The sequence below is a fragment of the Papaver somniferum genome, chromosome 4, assembly GCF_003573695.1.
Source record: "Papaver somniferum cultivar HN1 chromosome 4, ASM357369v1, whole genome shotgun sequence".
Classification (NCBI taxonomy): domain Eukaryota; kingdom Viridiplantae; phylum Streptophyta; class Magnoliopsida; order Ranunculales; family Papaveraceae; genus Papaver; species Papaver somniferum.
In genome coordinates this window covers 80,745,769-80,768,324 of record NC_039361.1, presented here as the reverse complement: position 1 = coordinate 80,768,324, position 22,556 = coordinate 80,745,769, and the positions used below count along the sequence as shown (strand labels likewise).

General features: G+C 35.7%; 3 protein-coding genes and 1 long non-coding RNA gene across 5 annotated transcripts; 1 reads left to right on the top strand and 3 right to left on the bottom strand.

The window, feature by feature from the left end:
* Positions 1-3,255: 3,255 nt before the first annotated feature.
* On the bottom strand, positions 3,256-5,671 carry LOC113276003. Its single transcript, XR_003323860.1, has 2 exons — positions 4,370-5,671; positions 3,256-3,898 (listed from the first exon to the last, which is right to left on the bottom strand). It is a non-coding gene; the product is annotated as an uncharacterized LOC113276003 (long non-coding RNA).
* Positions 5,672-6,216: 545 nt separating this feature from the next.
* LOC113276002 (ubiquitin-conjugating enzyme E2 2-like) lies at positions 6,217-8,788 on the top strand. Of its 2 annotated transcripts, none has more exons than XM_026525594.1 (6): positions 6,217-6,513; positions 7,353-7,495; positions 7,649-7,674; positions 7,784-7,873; positions 8,151-8,239; positions 8,419-8,788. In XM_026525594.1, exons 2-6 carry the CDS (start codon positions 7,371-7,373, stop codon positions 8,545-8,547), a joined length of 459 nt encoding a protein of 152 aa, XP_026381379.1. In that variant the 5' UTR covers positions 6,217-6,513; positions 7,353-7,370; the 3' UTR covers positions 8,548-8,788. The 2 variants fall into 2 exon arrangements, with proteins under 2 accessions (XP_026381379.1, XP_026381378.1); XM_026525593.1 differs by having other exon boundaries at positions 6,218-6,513; positions 7,344-7,495.
* A 4,526-nt stretch (positions 8,789-13,314) lies between these two features.
* Positions 13,315-16,100, bottom strand: LOC113275999. The gene is made up of 6 exons (XM_026525591.1): positions 15,978-16,100; positions 15,804-15,894; positions 14,481-14,844; positions 13,916-14,357; positions 13,771-13,826; positions 13,315-13,571 (listed from the first exon to the last, which is right to left on the bottom strand). The coding sequence occupies exons 1-6, from the start codon at positions 16,012-16,014 to the stop codon at positions 13,533-13,535; spliced, it is 1,029 nt and encodes a 342-aa protein (XP_026381376.1). The 5' UTR covers positions 16,015-16,100; the 3' UTR covers positions 13,315-13,532.
* A 1,398-nt stretch (positions 16,101-17,498) lies between these two features.
* On the bottom strand, positions 17,499-20,877 carry LOC113276000 (zinc finger matrin-type protein 2-like). The gene is made up of 10 exons (XM_026525592.1): positions 20,607-20,877; positions 20,253-20,333; positions 20,117-20,144; positions 19,948-20,030; positions 19,328-19,360; positions 18,549-18,627; positions 18,411-18,463; positions 18,219-18,279; positions 17,927-18,009; positions 17,499-17,762 (listed from the first exon to the last, which is right to left on the bottom strand). Exons 1-10 carry the CDS (start codon positions 20,637-20,639, stop codon positions 17,664-17,666), a joined length of 633 nt encoding a protein of 210 aa, XP_026381377.1. The 5' UTR covers positions 20,640-20,877; the 3' UTR covers positions 17,499-17,663.
* Positions 20,878-22,556: the final 1,679 nt, after the last annotated feature.

Sequence of the window (22,556 nt, the reverse complement as noted above, 5' to 3'; positions counted from 1 at the left end):
CCTGATTCCAAATTCCTTCTTTGACCCTCAAAGCCTTGAATCTCTTCACCGATTCTCGACCACTACATCAGATTTTAAACCCATCTCCACCAGAAAATGCACCTTAGTTTGTTGCCTGATCTCAAGCTAACTCAACCTTATTCTTAAATACGTAACAATCCCTAAAAATTCCTCTCAAGCTCTACCAATTCATCGATCTAATTTCAGCATCTGTAGATGACTGGAAACGGAAACACACTGGGGAAGAAAGGTTTTCTTCTTCGAGGTTTTGTGTGATATTAGGGCAATGATATTTTATAATGGAAATCATAGCCGTTCAAATATTTTAGAGATTTCCGGATCTTGGGTTCAGGCTTTCTGATCGACACACGTGGGAGAAAATAACACACGTACTGAAAGGGTATTTTTGTAATGTCAGCACCTCCATGAGATCTCGCTATACGAGATTTTGACCAGTCAGCACGAGATATTGACTGAGATAACGAAATTGGATGGGATCCGTTCGGTTGGCCTAGTTTTGTAAAAAATAACAAAAGAAACTTAGATTTAGAAACGAGGTACCAAAACAGGTCTATTTCCTTATATATTCCTATTAGTAATGGTGTAAATTGTGTGTTGTCATCTGTGTGCAAGTTACATCCATGCCAATTACCACCATTCCAGAGCATATCCCCCACCACCAGTTCACATCATCACCAATTCAGATGCACATCATCAATGTAACTGGCAACTGTCCTGTTCGCAACCTCAACAGCAGCAAGGGTATACCACTAGTCCACCTGCAACTTAATTTGACGACTACAACAAATCTTCACCAGCTTGCGGAAAACTGCAGCTGATAGCCAAGCCACGTCAGCAGCTGCCATGTGCCAGAGTTGGTACACGTCATCAGCTTCCATGTGCCAGAGTTGGTACACGTCATCAGCTTCCATGTGCCAGAGTTGGTACACATCATCAGCCGCCACATGTGATAATTCAACTATGGTTGACAATAGCTTGAGTTAAAAGGAGGGTATTTTGAAGATGACTAACACCGTTTTTTTCCCAAAAAGTTATGTCGGATAGCAAAACATGATCATTTTGTAAACCAATTACAAAAGTATGACCTTTTTGTAAACGAATTATAAAAAGTAGGACGATTTTATAATTGGCCCAATTACTTTTTGATTGTATGATAGATAATGAAAAATACATATCAGTAGCTATAATTATGTATATACTGATCGTGTATGATTTTTTTTTAATGAGTATGTATTGATCAAATAGGAATGATCACCTTTTCAAAATAAAATAAAATAATGATTGATCCAAGATAATTATACTATTGTCCGACTTTGATTTCGCGACACTCTTCTCGGTGGCTCATGAAAAGAAATTTAAAATTGTTATTAACTAAATTAAATAAATAATAATAAAAAAATAACTAAATTAAATTTATTATTTATTAAAACAAAAAAAAGTTGACTAGGATGGATAGACATCCTCTATGTCAACCTCTAGAACAAGAGGTCAAGCAAGAGGATGTCTACCCAAAATTATGCCAAGTCATCTGTACATTGGCTATAGAGGTCTTGGTTGGAGAATGATTTTAGGGATTTTGGATGTGTATCATACGTATATCAAGACTTTTTTCCTCACACACTTTCCACTGGAGAAGCTCTAACATTCTTGACGTCTCTATACTGCAGCTTCAAATGAAGCTTTTGCCTTCGCCTGCTTGCAGCCTAGTGTTGTTGCTGGACAACATCCAATTCTACGTGGTTTAGAATGATTAGTACCAGACGAACAACCTTAGTTGCATGATAAATAATGCGTCGAAATGAATTTTCAGAAATGGGTTAGTTGGTCGTGTCCATGTTTCAGTCCAGCTTGTGGAAATTTTAGATCTTATTGCACCTATAATTATGGTATTTAATATAACCCATTTTCGATAAGTTTCACTATTTCCTGCACCTATAAATATACCTGCTCAAAACCCACTAAGCATCTAGTTTTCCAAATTTTCTAAAGAACAAAATCAATACATTACCAAAAAAAAAAGTCAATACCGCAAATGAGTGGAAAGGCACCCACCAAATTCTTATGGACTTTACAATGTCCACCAAAAATTCGGTTTTTCTTGTGGAAAGTCATTAATGAAGGATTACCAACCTTCTCACTCTTACATCACATCCATTTGACCAACTCATACATGTGTCCCAGATGCAACACTGAACCAAAACTAGCAAGTCACCTTCTAATTCACTGTCCAACGACAACTACCTTCTGGAACACACTAATCACTCAACTATCCATTACAACCTTCATCATTACGCCTCAGACAACCATTTCAAAAATCCTACAACAACCAGCGTCAACTTCTATAATCTCCTCTTTTTGTTTTCTATTCTGGGCCCTATGGCTAGCTAGGAATAACCTAATATACCAACAAAGGAATCAACTTCGGGTGAAATCCTAGCATGGACACAAAAACTGCAACAAGAATCCCATGGAGCATTACACTCTTCACCACCAATCGTACCAGGAGATGCACCATTATTTAACCACCCAACGAGAAACAAACGGATATCAAAAATATCGGTAGGATGGTCCATCCCGCATATCAATTGGATTAAAATTAACACAGATGGAGCAGCCAGAGGTCACCCAGGATTTGCGGGAGCAGGATTCATATGCAGGGACTCTGATGCGCGAACTTTAATGGCTCTATCTCAACCACTAGGAATCACGACTGCCTTAACTGCATAAACCTGGGCTCTGCTATTGGCATCAAGAACATCAGTGGAAAGACAATGGTCAAGATTTCTCTTTGAAAACGATTCAGAAAACCTTTTACGATTCATCACCTCCTCTGCCCCCACCACCTTGGCACATATCGGAAATGATAGAGGAAATAAAAACCATATTTCGACAAATCCCACAAGTTGCTATTCAACACAACTACAAGGAAGGAAATCAAGCCGCAGACGGGCTAGCCAATCATGCAGCAGATGGAAGTCAAACGGGGAATCTATCAACTAAAATATGGGACCATGCAATCCCATCTTTTATTATTCAAATTCTATTTTATGATTCCATGGGTACCACATACCCCAAGACAAATTGTTATCTAACTTCTTTTATTAATTTCATGCTTCAGGAAAAAAAAAAGTGGAAAGGCCTTTAATCTCCCAAAGCATTTCTAATTGTACTATTATTCCGAAAAAGAAAGCATTGCCAAGTTTCAAGTTTCCAACTGTCTTTTTTTTTTTTTTGTGAATTAGGTATTACATTAAAAAGACTAACTTATGGCGTTAGCAGCCGTGGTTACATTGGTCTTATAACCATCTATTGCGGCTAACAAATTAAAGGAAATATATGAAAAATAAAAAATGAAAAATAGAAGGTAAATGTGAAAACCACCGAAAGGTGTTGGACACGCATATGTTGCCTCGCTAAAAACCTTGTCAAGGAAAACCCAAATCCAAAGGGATAAAATCTTGACAAAGGAAAAGAGCACAACGCGATGAGTCCTAGACAAGATCCTAAAACCAAAAATACAAAGATAACCAAACCATTTGTAATTCTTCAATAACATAGGAAGCATTCGTTCTCCATCGTTACCCAATGACTAGTCTTCTAATACTGGCAGTAAGGATCCACAAGCAAGTTGTGAAGGTGTGATAAAACTATCAAGATGGATTCCTGAGCTCTTCTATCACGAGCAAGTCTGATAAAAGTGTCACTGCAGCATGTACAGGAAAGAGATATCTTCTTAATGATTGAGGATGACGGTTTAACCTTTTCCACAATCAAAGATTTTATTGGTGAGAGTTGTATCTTTGAGAAAATACCACCAAATATAACACGACCAGTATTGATTTCAGCATCATGTTGTTTCACAGGAGCTTTCATTTTCCTATACCAAGAGGAAGCACAAAAGTAGGTTAAATAACACATTAACATTAAACAGACACAATACATATGGATAGGGAAAGGAATTAAACAGAGATAACACATGGTATAACTAACCCGAACTATAAACGAAACCAAATATAAAGATTACTGAAACTAAAGAACTAAAACTTTTGTACAAGATGAAAGCAAATTAATAAGCCTAGTTAACTATCCGGTCTCAACTATTCCGGCAAAAAGTTATACATAACTCAAGCAGTTAAAAACCAAAGAGCAAACAAATATCACAAAGTGAAACAACTAGAGATAACTAATAATGAAGTGATGAATAAAGCTAAGAATGTTAATGGATTCCAAGTAATTTCATATGCTAATGAACCTGAATATTATGCATCTTAGAAATGCAAGAGAAGGCAAGATTTTTAAACAAGTGAAAAGAAAATAAATCAAAGGAAGAAGAGTGAAAGAAAAGGACCCCCGTATAGCCAAACCAAACCAAATGGAGACTCATAAATTTATTATTCCATTGTGCTTGGACGAACACTGTTCCGGAAGCAAACCCCTGCGCTAAAAAATAATTCGCAAAAAAATAGCCAGGAGACTAGAGATTAGAAGATAAAAGCAAAGAAAGTGGTGAAGAAAGGACTTGCCTGAGGGTTGTTTTAGGATCAGCGGAGTTAGGGTCAGGGTCTAGGGGATTATTTATTTATTTATTTTCATTCAGGAAAGATAAGTGAATTTGATACAAAAAAAAAAGAGGAAGACGAAAAGCAAGAACAAACCAGTAATTTAAAAATAAGACAACAAAAATTGGATTCATTCCCAAAATAACATAACAAAAATTTTGATTTGAGACCTTCCAAGAAGACAATCTCAAAAGAAGACAAGCCAAGATAAAACCACCATCACAGTTCTCAAGAAAAATAAAATAGGATCAATAAAGAGGAAAAGAAAGACACCCATAAAAAAGAGAAGGCAAAGAGATAGATAGACAACTTTTAAAGAGACCCTCCATTTTAATTTTAATTTTTTCGGTTCAAAAACAAGCAGATATAAGAAAAGGGACAAACAGATTAAGAGGCAAATTTTAGAAAATCAGAAAAGCCAGAAGAAAAGAAGAAAGGCAGAGTTGAAGATCGGAAACATACATAATAATCATGGAGGTTACCATTTTGGTAATCATATAAAACTATAAGAAACGATCAGAGAAAAAAGGAAACAAAGATTTATCATTTGAAAACTTTTAATAAAACCAAATAAAATTTTCCTTCAACAGATCTAAGAGATAGACCAAGTTTTAGATTCAAAACTGATTTAGACCAAGAGAGAAGCAAAGAAAACAGCCAGAAAAAGAAAAAAGGAAAAAAAAAAACTAAAATAAGAAAAGAGTATGAGATCAACCACAACTATAACAAAAAGATAGATTAAGACAAGAGAAAACTTCACAGATAAAGAGAGTGGATTTAGAAGAAATAGAGAATCTAGATAGAAAAACAGAAGATTGAGGATTGACGAAAATAATCCGACCCAACATAAGAATCACGGAGTACCAGAGGAAAGGAAAAAGAAGAACCTGAATCAACAGATCCTAGGAGAAAATATGAAAGAAATAACAAGGAACAGAAACATAACTCTCCAAAAAAAAAGTCAAATATAAAAGAGAAAAATGAAAGAAGAAACATAATCTGATTCTTATTATTACCAAACATTTAAGTTAATCGACCCCCTACCATCCCTAACTTATAATCCATAAGCCCCCAGCTTATCCAAAGAAGATTATTCCGTAATCATAAAAAAGAGGATGAAAAAGTTCCGAGAGCGGAAAGAGAAGAGAGGCAAGATGATGTATAATGTTTCACGAAGTTTTCAACCGTCTAAATTAGCATTTCACACCATTTGGCCCACACCACTATCAATTCAATTTCATTCCATACGCATTGAAATAAAAAAATGTGCTCCATATCATCAACATCATTAAAATAAAAAGGACAATCGCTATTACCATGACTAATTTTGACACTAGTTGGCACGAACTGTTGAAGGCATTTCCACAAAAATGGAGGACTGGGTGGGCAAGGTAGACTTATTTTCCTGAAATAGTCGACTTATCACCTATGCACCTATTTTCTAGACTAATCGGTTTGTGTATGAAAACACAAGATTGACCGAGGAATATCCAGCAATCCGTCCCCCGTGAGAGAGTGGCCGAGTCTGAGAGCCTTATTTCACGGTTCAAACCCTTTCTTATTAAAAATTGTATTGTCAGCATTCAGCCACTTGGAGCATATTTCCTCAAAAAGAAGAACCACTTGGAGCGTAAGGTTAAAAAATGGTGACCATCATTGCACTAAAAGGAAGAATCCAGTCACAACCCTAAAAGAAATAAAACCCTCTCAAAACCCTAAAATTCTCTTCCTCTCTTTTTATCAGTGTGATTCCCTTGATCAGGATGTTTTGTCTGCCATGATCAAGGGAATTTCTTCTCTGACCTCTCCGTCTTAAATTTACTCTTAGAATTCTAGGATTTCGAACTAGACCCACAATTATACAAGAATTCCTAAGTATTAAACCTCTTTTAGCTGATTAGGCTACCAAAATTCTCTCTTCTTCAGCTCAAAGGTGAGACCTTTTTCTGGTTTTATGAATTTCTAATTGATATTCTACCCTAGTGTTGGTAACTGATCTAATCTTACTGAGGAAAAAGTGTTGCTCTAGTTAGTTGTTTGTAATTCTAGGTTTAGCAATTGATTGGCGCCTTCTTACGTGTGAGATCAGTATAGGGTTATGCTATTAAGGCGTTTCCTTGTTCAATTAACAAATGCAAGAACTGTTTAGTTTTTGGTCTTTACATTTCGTTTGAGCTTAGTTTCTCGATGGTTACTGTTTGAATTAATTACTCGATTGCTCAATTGACATGTAGAAAGTTCTATGCTTGTGTGAACTCCTTAATTCCGTTGTAATTGGTGTTGTTGGTTGGTCTATTTTGTGTAGCCCTGAGATTGATCTTGCCTTATTTGACCATGATTTGTATGCTTAATGAGGGATTTAGATTTTTGTGAATCATGTGGATCTTATTGATGTGTGGTGGAAATGACATAGTCCTTGTGTGTGAAGGTGTATCATGTAGTAATTGGTTTGCTCGTCATAATGACAACATATTTGCGTTGCTGATGATGTCATAATGTTCTTAGTCCTCTCTAATTTGTCCTTTGCTTAAACTGTGATGTACCTAATATGCATAATGTGGTCATGGTGTAAACTATATATGGTGGAAGTGAAATTGACATGGCAATAACTGTGTTGATGTTGAGTAGAAACATATGTGATAATCATTTGACGTACACGTGTTCTTTTATTTCCCTATTTTGTGTGGTTCCAGTACTCTTACTGTGCTATCAGTTAGTTACACTTGACGTAGAATTCGTTTTGACTAGTTTTTTTATGCTCAGAGCTTGCAGGAACATTAGGCAGTAAGGATGTCAACTCCATCAAGAAAGAGGTTGATGAGGGACTTCAAGAGGTTGCAGCAAGATCCTCCTGCTGGAATTAGTGGTGCACCTCAAGACAACAATATAATGCTTTGGAATGCTGTTATATTTGGGTAAGTTTGTGCAAAACCAATTGCCATTTTTGTTTCTTGTACTTATTTGCTCTCTAATGCGCTATGTTCACTTTTCTTTTGTTGGAGATTTATTTGGTTACATTAGTTTTGGATTTTCTTAATTTGACTGATGTCTCCTGCTTTCTTATGTAGCCCTGACGACACTCCTTGGGATGGAGGTGAGTCTTAACTTTTCCCCGAGATGTATATACGAAATCATGCTAGGTCTTATGGTAACATATTTCTTTCTCATCCTGACTATTCTTTTCTTATCCTGACTATTTTCAGGAACGTTTAAGCTGACTCTACAGTTTACGGAGGATTATCCAAATAAACCACCAACCGTCAAATTCGTCTCCCGAATGTTCCATCCAAATAGTAAGCACAGAAAACTATGCTTCATTCTCTGCACAAAAACAATGCTTTAATCTCTACACTTATTTGCATTTTCATTTTTTAGAATTTAAACCATTATTTCTTCATAGGTTAGGCCAGTATTTGTGAATAGTTTTAGGTCTCGAAGACTTCTAAGGCTTTTTTCGATTCTTCTCTTTCCTTTTACATTTCAATATATTAGTTTTTTATCTCTTTGTTCTTTTTAAAGTTTTGTGTGATCTTGCAAGTATTATAATCCTTCTTTGATAAATTTCACCAGTCTACGCTGATGGGAGTATTTGCTTGGATATCCTACAAAACCAGTGGAGTCCTATATATGATGTAGCTGCCATTCTTACTTCCATCCAGGTGCATTGTTGTCTCCCCACCTATTGCCTAATTTGAACAACATCTGTGTAGGATTCCTAGATTGTACTGAAAGTAAATTGTAGATTCAGAAATATTTTTCACATGAAAGTCATGTATCTTGTTGTTGCATTTTGATTGACTACATTGTAAACTCTGTTCTAACTGAGCGTTTATGACAGTCGCTGCTTTGCGACCCGAATCCAAACTCCCCTGCCAACTCTGAAGCTGCACGTATGTATAGTGAGAATAATCGAGAGTACAACAGAAAAGTACGTGAAGTTGTCGAGCAGAGCTGGACAGCAGACTAAGTATATAACACCTCATCTAATAGGGTGAGTTAAATCTGTTGTGAAAGCTCTGTATTCTGTTTGAGCAAATGCTGCCTTCAGAACACCTCTTATATTATTAAACTTGTCCATCAACTTTAAGTATATGTACTATGTTCAGCTTGGTTTGTTTAACTTTATAGACTGAATGGATGTTATAGTCATTTTCATTGTTTTCCTTCGTCCACTTTATAATGCATTTAGATTTTTGTTGGTTGTATCATATATTAATTGAAATATAAAGCAAAGACTGTTTTTGAGCAACTAGATTCATGAGGTTAGTTAGAACGGAAAACAAAATAACAATGTTCTGGCTATATGACAACAGCAGTAGACAAATTCACCCTGTGAAATTGTCGTCAGCTTGTCATTGTTTTCTTGACTAGCTAGAAGAGAATGGGTTATTGCTTTCGGCAATTTTTTAAGGTTAGAGCACTGTGTAAAGTGGATTTTGCCAGATGAACTCTTGGTAGTTATAGCCTATAGGCTCAGAAGGAGTAATTGATGAACTAAAATATTCTAGTTGGTTTCTGTCATCATTTTCTAATGAGTGCTCAAGTGACATCTCCGTTTATTCAATGAGGGACAATGTGACATCTGAATTCCATAATTTGATTTAATTATGGTAGTTAAGTTACGTGATTATTAGCACATTTTCTAGGTTACTAGCTAGGGACAAATTCGCAAATCTTTTAACTATAATAATTGGGCCATGGAGAGTGAAATCCAGGCTGTTTGGCATGGCTCATTTTCAGTCAAATTTTGTCCACCAAGCCAGAGTACAAGGCTAATGCTTGTGGGATGCATGACCAAGCATCTATTTTCTGATGATACCTAAAAACATGAATTTTGCTTTTGCAAATTTGAGCGGTATGAGCGGGAGTTTGATGGTGATGGAAGTTCCGTTCAGTGGCTTAAAACAGGCTCCAGAACCAAGGACTGCACAGGTGAGGCATAAGAGACCAATGCTGCTTGACTCCTTTTGACATCCCGGAGGCTGCCGAGCGGTATTTGAGGTAGAGAAACTTCGAAACCTGGAAACTGGTATTCAGTAACCCTCAACAACAGAAGCTTTGGGACTGATGTAGCTCCGTGTTAATGATGAGAACAACCCTGAGGGACAAGATGATGACTAGGTCTCAAATGAAGGATCTGAAAGTCGGATAACATAATTGTAATTCACTATCTTTATTTAATAACGTATTAGTTATTCATAGGAGTCATTACCTAAGAAAGTTGGCATTTGTAGTTAGATACTTAGATGGTCGTTCTCTGATAATGCCTGTTTTAGATTTTCTTGCATGTATTATTTCATATACTTATGGGAGTTGACTATCTTGCTGTTCTTCATGGTTGGAATCAAAAAGTTCCAACTGCAAAGTTTCGAGTTCATGGTAGTTATGTAGAGAGAAAATGGGCTATATACCCAAAAGTGCATTTTTTCTGGGTCAAATGGACCGGTAGACATTCCGCCTAGGTCAAACGGACAGAGGAATCTTTTAATTGAAACTGTCGGAACTACCCTTTTGTAACTGCCACGTTCTCCCTCTCTCTTCAACAAAACCACGTTCTCCCTCTCTCTTCAAGTGAAAACCATCGTCCTTCTTCATCTTCTCACAAACCAGCAGAAAACGATTTCATCAACCGTCTCCTAACAATCATCACTACAACAAATCAGTTTCGTCAACATCAGTACAAGAAATCAGTTTCATCAACAGTATTTTCTCAACATCAACACCGTATTCTCCAAATACCATCAACAATACACTACAGAATGAGAAGTTTCTAGGGTTTCAATCGATCGATCAGTTCAGTGTATTTGAAGAATCAGGGTTTCAATCTATCCACAAAATGTCTCCTAGAACTCGTTAGATTTGAAACCCTAACTCTGATTTGTTCTTATTTTCAGAATTGCATGATTAATTTGTTGAATTGGTTGTTTTATTTTCATTTCAATGGATGTGTATTTTATTCAATAAAATTGGTTTGCATCTGGTTATTTGAGTTTTTTCAATTTAATAAATGAAATTAGTTGTGGTGTATGAGTCAGGTTATTTGATTTTTTCCAATGTTATGAATGAAATTGAATGAATTTGGTTTACATGTGATGGAACTGGTTTCATCAGGTTTAAACCTTGGATAGAATTGTTTCAGCAGGTTTTTACCTAGATGAAACTGGTTTCATCCAGCAGTTTTGATATGTAGTGTATTTTGTTTTAGCAGTTTAAACCTTGGATGAAATTGTTTCAACAAGTTTTACCTAGATGGAACTGGTTTCATCCAGTTTTAATATGCAGTGTATATTGTTTTAGTAGTTTAAAAATAGATGAAAACAGTTTCATCCAGGTTTAAAGATATGTCCTGTGATGAATATTAGTAACACTGGATGTAACCAGTTACGTCCTATGTCGAATAGTAGTATGCAGTGTATTTTACCTAACTTAATAGTAGTATGCAGTTACGTCCTATGTCGAATAATAGTTACATCCAGGTTTTTACCTAGATGAAACTGGTTTCATCCAGGAGTTTAAACCTTGGATGAAATTGTTTCAACAGGTTTTTACCTGGATGGAACTGGTTTCATCCAGTTTTAATATGCAGTGTATATTGTTTTAGTAGTTTGAAAATAGATGAAAACAGTTTCATCCAGGTTTAAAGATATGTCCTGTGACGAATATTAGTAACACTGGATGTAACTAGTTATGTCCTATGTCCTACCTGTTATGTCCTGTGACGAATATTAGTAACACCGGATGTAACCAGTTACCTCCTATGTCGAATAGTAGTAACACTGGATGTAACCAGTTACGTCCTATGTCGAATGGTAGTAACACATGATGTAACCAGTTGCATCCACCCTATTCGAATACTTACATCATATCTTATTGTAATATCCACCCTAATATATACTTGATTTTGCTTTGGTTGCAGTTTTTGTCGCAAAGGAAAGCAAAAGGCTATTCATAAGTGCTTGAGCAATTCCAAGAAAAGATTGATTATTTCATTTAAGCATGCTATAAAACCGAAAAATGATGGAATACTTTATGGTTCGTTACAAGTCCTACTTTCTTAATGACAGTCTATGCTGATTACCTTACTACCACTAGGAAAAGTGTCCGTTGTCCTGACGGTACTGCCGCTACAAATGAGATTCACAATTTCAGTCTTTGTTACATTCACTTGCTGTAAAATAGCGCTTACCGCTTGCATGTATATTTGTTAGTATATAATTTTGGTTTAGAGTTTAGACATACATATGTTATTGCTTTTAGCTTATGGTTTTTGGTTCAGAATGATGAAAACTAGGAAATGCGGTGCTAGTTTTTGGATGACTGAAGAATAATGTCAAGAAAAGTTGCAGCCATAATTGAATTTATGTTGAGTTTATGAGGAAGGGTTTTGATCGGTTGCAGTTGCTCCAACCGGAACAAATTAAAAGAAACTAAAGGAAGGTTTTGATGGCTTTCATAGGATTCAATAAGCACAAGAAAGTGTGTTCATTGTTTCGTTGTGAAGAAGATGGCAATAACCGAGAGGTCCTCATATTTTATTGTTGCTGGTTCTTATCTTGTTTTATTACTCATTTCCCTATCTGCTTGCTCAGGTACAGTAATCTATTTTTGTTTTATTATTCCAGTTTGAAGCGATTGTATTTGTACAGATAGTTCTTCTTGTTTTTCCATTAACCTTTTTATTTCTTGATGTTATTACTTGATCACTATTACTGAATCATTCTTTGTTTTACTTTTTTGAATTTGTTATTGCATAACAACCTGGATTTGGTGTTTCAGAGGTGGCAGCCATTTCATCATGTAGCCTTGGTGAAGCTTATGTAGTCACTAACGTAACTACTTCTGATTCGAACTGCAACTTTTGTCCAAAAGAAATTGAACGCAAATGTAAGTTGCAGGACAGACCAGTGTCAACCATAGAGCCCAACTGGTGGGATCGTCCTGGAGTTAATAGGGAATCGGTATGTGAGGGATGTTGCGGGAAATTTCTCCCAACTCCACCACCAACCATTACACAGGAATGTCAAGCTGGGAACACAGATTTCTCTTTTCCCACACTAGTTATCCACCCATGGAATTGTAGTCGTTGTCAAGATGGTTGTAAAGAAAGATGTGGGTGGTGGATTCTTACGGTTGCAAGGGAGATGTTCAAATTCATGAGTTATGATGGTGAAACTATTTATGTGTGCACTTGGTGTTGTAGTGAACGTACTCTATCAACTGCTGCTCTTGGTTCTTCGTTATTCACAATAGGCCAGTGAATAATATTTCACTAGGTGAAAAGCTAGCTGCAGCTAATGTGACGTGATATCAAGTGATCTTTGCATTTAATTACAATAAGCAGCATGTACTTTTTTTTAAAGCATATTATGTCGTCATTCGTGTATTTCTCATCTTCCGATGATGTGTTTGTATTTGTCGTAAAATGTTGTTGTTGATCTACAAGGGTAGACACACTAACTAGTCAATTCACGCTTCCCGTTCAGAGTACGTCCGTATATGTTAGTAGTAGTATGGTTAATAATAGTATTTTTAAAGAACAAGGGCATAATGGACTATTCCAGTTAATAAATAAACAAAATCATGTGTGAAATATCCAAATTGGCTAATTGAATAGTATATTTCTGATTTTTGTCCATATAAACAGTATCAAAAGCTAGAAATCTATTTCACCCAGGAATTATTTGTTTTGATCTTTTTGACCAATTTTGTGTAGACAAGTGAATACCATATATAATCCATCCCAATATATATCAAACATACTGCACGAGTTCAAAAGAAAAGGAAAAGAGTTGGACCTAAAATCCTCTATGAGTCTATGACACACTAAACTTTAGAATAAATATAGAAAAAACACTTTCTACAAGAAAGGATATAAAAAGAAACGATAATAACTTAAGTAAACAGAACATTTTCCCATATGCAACTGAGCCAGTTCTCTTGTATTCACTTATTCTACACTTCAGTCAAGCTAATCTCTTCCATCTGCTGGGCCTGCGATATAAAAAATAAAAAAGGTTAATAGATGAAGAAGCAATACTATGGAGCATAATTATCAAACCAAATGAATAACCAACAATAGCCTAAACAAAATTTAGTGTGAATAAATCTCTACAGGTTCAACATTTAAGTTAGTACATTTCTTTATTTCAAAACTGAATACAAATTTATGTTTTTAGTATTCATATGCTACCATATTTTCCTTGTCGTCTTGCTTTTTATCCTCAACAGAGGAGACTTCAACTGGATCTGCAGGTTACAAAGAAAAAGTTGGTGTTTTAGTGTAAAATCACAAAATGTAAGACCTGTGGACACAGTAAAATAATCATCAGCATTACCTAATTCATCAGCAGATTTGTTATCACTGTTTTCCTTGTCCTCAGTAGTTTCACTTTCTTTGTTAGCCTTTTGCCTACTAGAAACTCGTTGAGGTTTCATATGGCTGTCATTCGATGATACCTTGTTCTTAACAGGAATTTGTTTCTTTGCGCCCTCCTTAGTTGAATCTGCAATAGGAGAAGACTTGAAGCTTTCTGAATTCAAGGATTTTGGTTTAAGCTTTCTAGATTTAGTAGTTGCACTAGAAGTGCAGCTACTAACATCTTCTTCAGTGGATTGAGTTCCCTCAGGTACATGAGAACAAGTCTGGGAAACTTGTAATTGCTCCAAATCTTCAGAAATGTTGTAGCTTTTGAGTAATTCGTTAACAGAATCTCCAAATTCAGTAAGATTGTTTCGCAGTGCATATGCTTTCAGTTCATCCCTCATCCGCTGAAGAGGCTGCAATTTTTAACAGAGGCACAAGAAACTCAAAATCCGGAATCTTTTGCTTCATTATTTATTGCCTTCTTCATAATAAGAGATGAAATGAATATACCCGTTAGTTATGAAAATAAATTGTACCTCACATCCTGCCTCGAGTGCTAGTTTAAAGAAACCTATTGAAATTATGTGCTTCCCAACAGATTCAGCGAGTTTAATCTGCGTAAGCCAATACGATGTTGAGGCCAGAACGTTGAACTTTCGCTGGATCAGCGACTTGGAAACATCAGAACCAGGTGTTCCAGCCTTTCCTTGACTAACATTTGACCTTTTTCCTCTAGCTTCAGCTATTGGTGTTACGGTACCAATTGATCTTGGGGATGGGCTGACAGTAGACTTAGTAGGATTAGAGAGTCTACGAGGTGGTTTCGCAGACTTGTCCTTATCTTTGGCAGAGAGTTCGAGACCACTGAGACTTTGACAACCTTTTGATGCAGCTCTGCCCCTAAAGGAACCCAAAGGAAAAATGCATCAGTAACTCTAACTCCCACTGGAAGTACACTAATTCCTAATTGTATTACTTCCTAATTATATGCAGCATTAATGAATGTGTATCTACGATTTGCTAAAGTGTAGTGAGCAAAACATTCTGGTGCAGGGACATCAGAACTGATAAGCACTGGATACAACAATTTCACAGACAATAAAGGAAGATAATTCACAACAATCAAGGTGGCATTACGACGTTGCCCATTGGTTCAAAAGAAATACAGAACAATTATCATGTACTAACGGAAACAACCCATTCTTTGCTTTTGATCATTTCAGATAATATGATTTGTAGATAACTCTTAGGGATATGTCTAAACATAAGAAAGTGCCATAAAAATTGAAGGTTTAGTCTACATCGATTATGGCTTATTATCAACATGTAATTTGGCGTCAATGGGTAAGCATCAGATGTGTACCATCCTGTATTACAGCAAAAAACTACAATCTACAAAAAAGTGACCGCAATATATTGGCATGGACAGTTGATATTAACTCTAATAGAATTGTATCCAACTAACAAGGTTCAAAGATCAACCTAATAACATATACTGTGTACCCTGAATATAAAGGTGAAACCACAGGTCCACAACCATTAAACCCCATCCATCAAATTGCTAGATAGAAAGTTGTCTGTCAAATTCAACTCAAATGCAGATAGAAATCCGCCTCTTTAATATACAGAGATAACCATGATATAACCCTATTCTCAAATTTCACAAATTAAAAATTCTACCAATTCGGACTATCTATTAACACGAACTGAAACTCACATTATAAATTAAACCCGAAAATGCTAAATGAATCAGATCTGTAAAACATAGATCAAACCAATTACTGAATAGTGATCACTACACAAACCCTAAAAAACCAACACAAAATTGTGGTAAAAAAGAAGAAGTTCAGGAAATAAACCGCTTCGAAGATGGCGTAGTAGTCAATGTCTCCTCTTTCACTTTAGTAGCCGATCTTAAAGTATACCGTAACTTTGATCCTGGAGTGGATCCTGTAAAATGAAAACATTAAAAACCAAAACAAGTCGAACAAATAGAAAGAAAAAAAAGTTGGGCGTAGATTGGTAATAATCACCAGTAGTTGCAGCCTGATCCTTAATTGTTGAATCCATAGAGAAAATGTTTTAAAGAGAGAGAATGGATAGGAGAGATTTTTTTCTTTGGTGATTCCAGAGAATGAGAGAGAGAGGAGATGAAGAATGGAACCGACGAGAGTAGATAAAATGAGGAAGTTATAGAGAGAGAGAGAGATTTAAGCGGGAAAATTCAAATTCAAAATCAGAAAAAAAAAAAAACATTATACTCCAACAGTTTCAGTGTAATGATTCCCATGGCAGGTTTATATTGGTGTACTGACCGTTTGATATTTTATTAGACGGTCAAATGAAAGGTCGGCGATATCAAGGGTGTCTAATTATTATGTTAGCTTGATCCCACTAACCGCCTAGACATTAGGTTTCAGATTATGGATTTGAAATGAAATTATTAACCGCTCTCATTCCAATTTGAATTTGACTGAAACTGGACTGAAAGGGTATTAAAACGCTCCGATTATGATGTGGTCGGCCACATATATTTTGTACGTGGCCCTTTTTAATATTTTGACGCGTGTTCAAATTAAATACCTGCTCCTCTAAATCCCCGTAATTGCTTTACCTTTTTGAGAATAAGTAAAATGTTAAGATAAAAAGTTAGTTAATAAAACTATTTTGGAAAAAAAAATCTATGTGCCATTTTTATTTTTATTTCCTTTCTATTTTTTTTATGGAAGAGGCCGATGCCTCTAATTTGATTAATATGAAAAAAATACTGCATATTTGTACTCCGATAAGGAATTTGGTTTCTTTCTAATGGTTTCAAATCATTTTGGTTGTTGATTATCACAGAAATATGATGCTTCCATAAGGAAGTGATATGCCCAAGTTCTTACGATCAATTCCAGTATTTGTTGATCTTCGCTGCATATAAATTGATCAATACTTCTCCGAATTGAATCGCCCTTAACGATGTGACCATTTGTAGTGTAACACCACCAAAAGATGTCAATAAGGCTAAGAGCATCTCCAAGAGAAGGTGCAAAAAAATTCTATGTGGATTTTTAATTTAGTCCTTTTATTTATGGGGTCTACACATATAGTAAATATAGGACCTCATATCTAAAATACCATCTCCAACAGTGAGAATTTCAACCCTTAAAATTAAAAGAAAATTAGTTAAAAACATGACGTGGAGGTGTAGATAACATTTTCTTGAACACCTTCATATTTAATAATTGGTCCCTTCTAACTTGTAGGATCCTACTGTTGGAGACGAATTTATGCCAAACGGGAGTCTAAAATCCTATGTGTCACTAACAATGAATAAATCTACACTCTCTTGGAGATGCTCTAAGATAAACCGCTCTAAGAGTGTATAGGAAAGGAACACAGCAATAATTTGCCATATCCACTAGAAATAAAAGAGATATCTACGAGGAATCGCTGTACTGCAATTCTGGTTTTATTTAAATATATATACTACTAAGACTAATCCACCGGGATCTGAAACTAAATCAAGATCCGGGCAGAGAAATAATGAAAATATTAAAGACACTCAATGAAGAAGATGAAGATAACTGTGGATTATGAAGATAACTTGAATGATGTGGCCCGACCACATTGTTTAGTCATATACATGTACTTGTAACTACCACGTATTCACTCATTTTCCTCCTAGATACACAATCAAATACCATTTTTCTTCCAGAAATAAGAAAAATAAATCAAGCACTTTTTTTAGATGAACCAAAACCTCCAAATCCCATCAGCGCTGCAACATCCGGGTCTACTTCCTCAGACTCTTCCTCTTTGGACTTCTCTTTCTGATGATACAAGAAATCAAAGCAGCAATATTAACCATTCGGATTTAAAAGCATTGCAGTCTCTAGGGGGGGAAATGATGGCGCTTAAGAAGGCATTAGTTATATACTTTTTTACGTGTTACAACTCAATAAACAAAGATTATAAAAGTGCCTCAGTTACTTGCCTTCTTCTCTTTTTTCTTTTTTCGCCGCTGGCGCTTGCGCTCTTCCTCTTCTTGTTGCTGCTTCTGGGTCCGCTCATCTAGGTCTGCAAAACCAGGATAAATCCCAGCATACTAAAAATAATTATTATTGCTAGATTAACAGGTATTTGAGATCAAAAAACCCTAGGATTACAAGGCTGACAAAATTCTATCTAGTTGACGAACAAAAGACTTCAGGCTCTAAGATTGGATATAGACTGAACACACACGACAACACTAATAACACACCATAATGTACATAAACAGTCTTTACCTTGCTCTGTAAAGACTCCTTCAACTTTACGTTTCTTCAGAGCTTCGAATCGTTCTTGAACCTGTTCAACCATGGAAGAGGCTTCCCTGTTACTGCATATAATATATTATTTGGCAGGAAGGTAGTTTAGACCTCAACTGCCAGAACTTGGATATATTTTTGTGGGTAAAAGGGAAGTATATATTTATATACCTGTTGAAGAGATGCCCTTTCTACTCGCATTGACATACCCAAAGCTCTTTGATCTAAAAGCATGATGAATAGTAAGAAATACCAAAAGAACAGATCCTCAAAGTTGAAATATGAACATGAATAAGGCAAGACACTTACGTTTTTTCCCATTTATGTGGTCCAAGTAGTTAGCGGAATCTTTTACAACACACTTACAAACTGAGCAGAAGTATCCGGACTAAAAAACAAACAAGCAACCGTTATTTGAAAAGATATGACGTGAACACAGGAACTACTCCAACAAAGATTTTGCAAAACCAGCTATCTAAAATAGAAATATCATGCTTTTATTTTTTGTAGGGAAGCGAACTGCGATACTAGCGGCAACTGAACCCTGTTCAAAGGTACATCCACAGCAAATAACACCAACTGTGCTAGCAAGCATGATAATTTCTCATCCACAATAGCAGAAGAAAAAGTAGAAAAAAAATGATAAGTTCTTCGATAGTATGCGCAGAAGAAAATGTAGCATCAAAATTTCTAAGTAAATGTGTCGCAACGTATATTATTATCTAGCTAAACCAACACAGAACTCGAGTCAAACTACTTAAACTGCATGATTCTAGTCATAACCACTGATAGGCAGGTCTATACATTATGATTGAAAAATGAAAAGTACGAGCCATTTTTGAGTTTGATCTCAAAGAATGTGTCGATCAGGACTCATAACAAGGGTGCACCCCGGATAATGATAATGATTTATTTTTCATTAGTTCATCAAGATTAGTTATTATATGCCATGGTAGTGTAGATTTGAAACTTCAAGAGCTTCTAGTAATCTATAAGAGAACATGGGAAGTGAATATTCTGCGAAAACCAAGAAATTAACAATCTAACCAGGATGTCAGTTTTATAGAAAAATATGGACAAGAATGTACCTGCTGACTTAGAGGTGCTATTGGAGTAACGACCTGCAAAACAAGAATAAAACTGTCTCGAGTCATGAACTAAGAGTAAAGAGCTAAACTAGAGTAACCAATCACAGATTGTTCCAGGACACATGGTATTGAGCAAGTGCACAAACTACCAAGAAAAATCACGATTCAAACATAAGAGTTAGTCCCAAACTATACATCTTCTGAAAATTAGAAAGGATGTGGAATCAATTCTCTTTGGCTATACCAATCGAAAGTTCCACACAGTTTTATCATTCAGCAAACGCTGGACTGAATCACATGCAACCATTAATCCAAATGGCATAAAATTTAGACAACTCAAATGGCTATCAAATTTTATTTATCAGCCATTGATAAATAAAGGTGATGTGGTGTCAATTCTATTAAAGTATAATAATCAATGGCTATAAAAGCTCATTTTTGAACAAACACTGAATCACATGCCACCACTAACCCGTCGAATGACATAATTTCAAACAACCCAATTAACACCTTCCTTACATGTTAAGATACAGATTCAGAGACAACAGTTTACCCAAGATGCCAAAAAGCTTGAACTCACAAGTTAGGTACTGTGGAAGTAAAAAAGGAATGTAATGAACCTGAGTTTTCCCCAGTCTAGAATCGAGATCCACTTCATAATCTCTGCGTTTCAATGGTTGTCTTTGCACTGGAGGTCCTTTAACTACAAACCCAGCAGCATACCAACAACATTAGGTTGATATAAATTAAAAGTAGAATTCAAAATTCACAGAATGCAGAAACACTTACACTTAGATTTCCGATTATCCTCCTCCTCCTGGTCAACAAACAACGTAGAAATTACAAATTAATTTAATTTATTAGCAAACGGAGAAGAAGAAGAATAAACCCTAGAAAAAAAGAAGAAGAAAAAAAATGTTTGAACCTGTCTTTCTCGCTCGCGAGCTCGTTCTTCATACTCTTCTCGATCAAATTTCTTTCTAAATGTATTATCAACTCCAGCTACCTACATATTTTGGTGTAAATATTAATCAAATCATTCATTCAACAAAAACAAGAACAATTAATTAGACGGAGATAGAGGCATGCGCTCTGGGACATGGTGTGGAAGTATAGATTGATAAGTCTCTGTAAGTGGTTTCTGAAATTTGAATTCGCTTGGACATTCGCTGGAGTGTAGTTGATGGGGTTTGCAAAACCCAGGACGCCTGGAGTGTGTATTTTGAATTGGTTCGCTAGTCTATCAGATTCCAATATACGGGTGGTAAGATTCTCTCACCTTCTCTACACTTCTCGCAATTTCGTTTCCCATAATTGTATTTCATTGTAATATATATGTGGATGTTGGTTTGAAAATCGTTGACTTGGTAGAGAACCAACGATTATCCAGAAAACATGGATCAGTTAACTGAAAGCTCGTGAATGAGGAACTTCAAAAAAGTTATATTTACTAGAGAAATTTTCTGATAATCTGACACAAATACAAAATTCTTACAACAGACACTGACTTAATGGATGCACAACAAGTTAAAGAAATCGATGAAAGATGTAATACATATAGTTTTCTTTCTTTTTTTTAATAAGCAAACGCTTTCAAAAAAGGCAAACAGTATGACTCAACTGGTGGGGATAGCCAACCAGGAGTACAAGGCTGGTATAGATAAACATGCCAGAAAGAATAAGTACGACTTGAGAAAATAAAAGAACAATAAAAGACAACAAAGGAAAATATCTAGCTACATGTTAATTAATACTCCAAACTGTAATTGAACGAGAGAGTAAAACATCAAGGAACGAAAAGGTTTTATCCATAACTGAAAAGATTTCCAAAACTACAAACCAACTGTAGGAGAACAAGTCAAACCACATGAGTAAATAAATACCCAGACGACTTGGAGGTAACAGAAAATTCCAACCAACAAGAATATCGACTCACGCCATACCGGTCCCAAGCCCTCCGAGGAGATCTGGCTTAAAGAAAACATGTCACACTTCTCAGCAGAAGAATGATAGTAATAATAATGTTGTAAATCCAAAGAATTGCAGCTAAGAAAACAAACATCGGTAACATAATCAGACCCAAGAGAAATTGAAGATAGAACCACAAAGTTGCAATTGCCAGAGACCGTATAGCTAGGGTACAGTCCAAGAAGAAATTCCAACACATACTCTTTCCATCCAAGCAATCTCCTTGTGACCATCAACATAATACAACCTACACCTGTACTTGATATATGTTCTTATTGTCCAACCCTCGTCGAAGGAGTAAAATGGTTTAAAGGTCTTATGTCGAGGTATATCCAATAGACGTGCAAACTGAAATTCAATAAACCAACCCAAGTGTTTAAGATAACAGACTGATCCAAGAGAAAGAGGTTATTCAAATAATCATGAAAAAACCACCGAGAAGGAAAGAAAAACCCTTTAAATATCCAAGTAGACCCGTTGAAACCAGCAACATAATATACCATGCCTTTACACCAAATATATGTACTTATTGCCTAATCCCTCCCCGAAGGAGTAAAATTTCTTAAAGGTCTTACATCTAGGACACACCAAAAAGTAGTGTCAGGATTCTAAGATCCTAGTTGCTTGGAACTCCCCTTTTATAGACATTCAAAGCATAGGTTGATTTAGGTTTAAGCTAAGATAACTTTGGAACCTAGCAATCAATATTCACCATTAGATGAAACTTTGAATATGATTTACATAAGCAAGATACACACTCTGGCTAGGTGAGACCATAACCGAACCGTATACAAAGACTATGTGCAACATGGTTAGCTGAAACTAGCCGGTTTGAGCTTAATAGCTTAATCTTCATTTTCATGAACACACAAGACATTAACTCCGAGTCACAAACATGTGATCAGTTAGTTGCTTAGATAGATCTTCTTTCCCTTTCTCCAGAAACTGTAACAAAGGAAAAAAAAAACTTCCATCTTTTTTTTTTTCATTTTCACCCTGATTTTTCCGGATTTAATCTGATTTTTTGGATCTTCTGGGCAGATTAAGGTTTGTTTTCCTAGTTTGTATAGTTTTCAATAAAACTAATTGTTGTTCCAACAATATTTAGAGTTCTTTTTATATTTCTATCAATCAGATGGCTTATGTATGTCATCTTGATTTCTCATTATATGTTTTTATAACAATTTCATATAGCCTTCAAGGCGTAACTATCGATTATTGCAATCTTTTCAAAGACATCTTCGAGGACGAATTACATTAG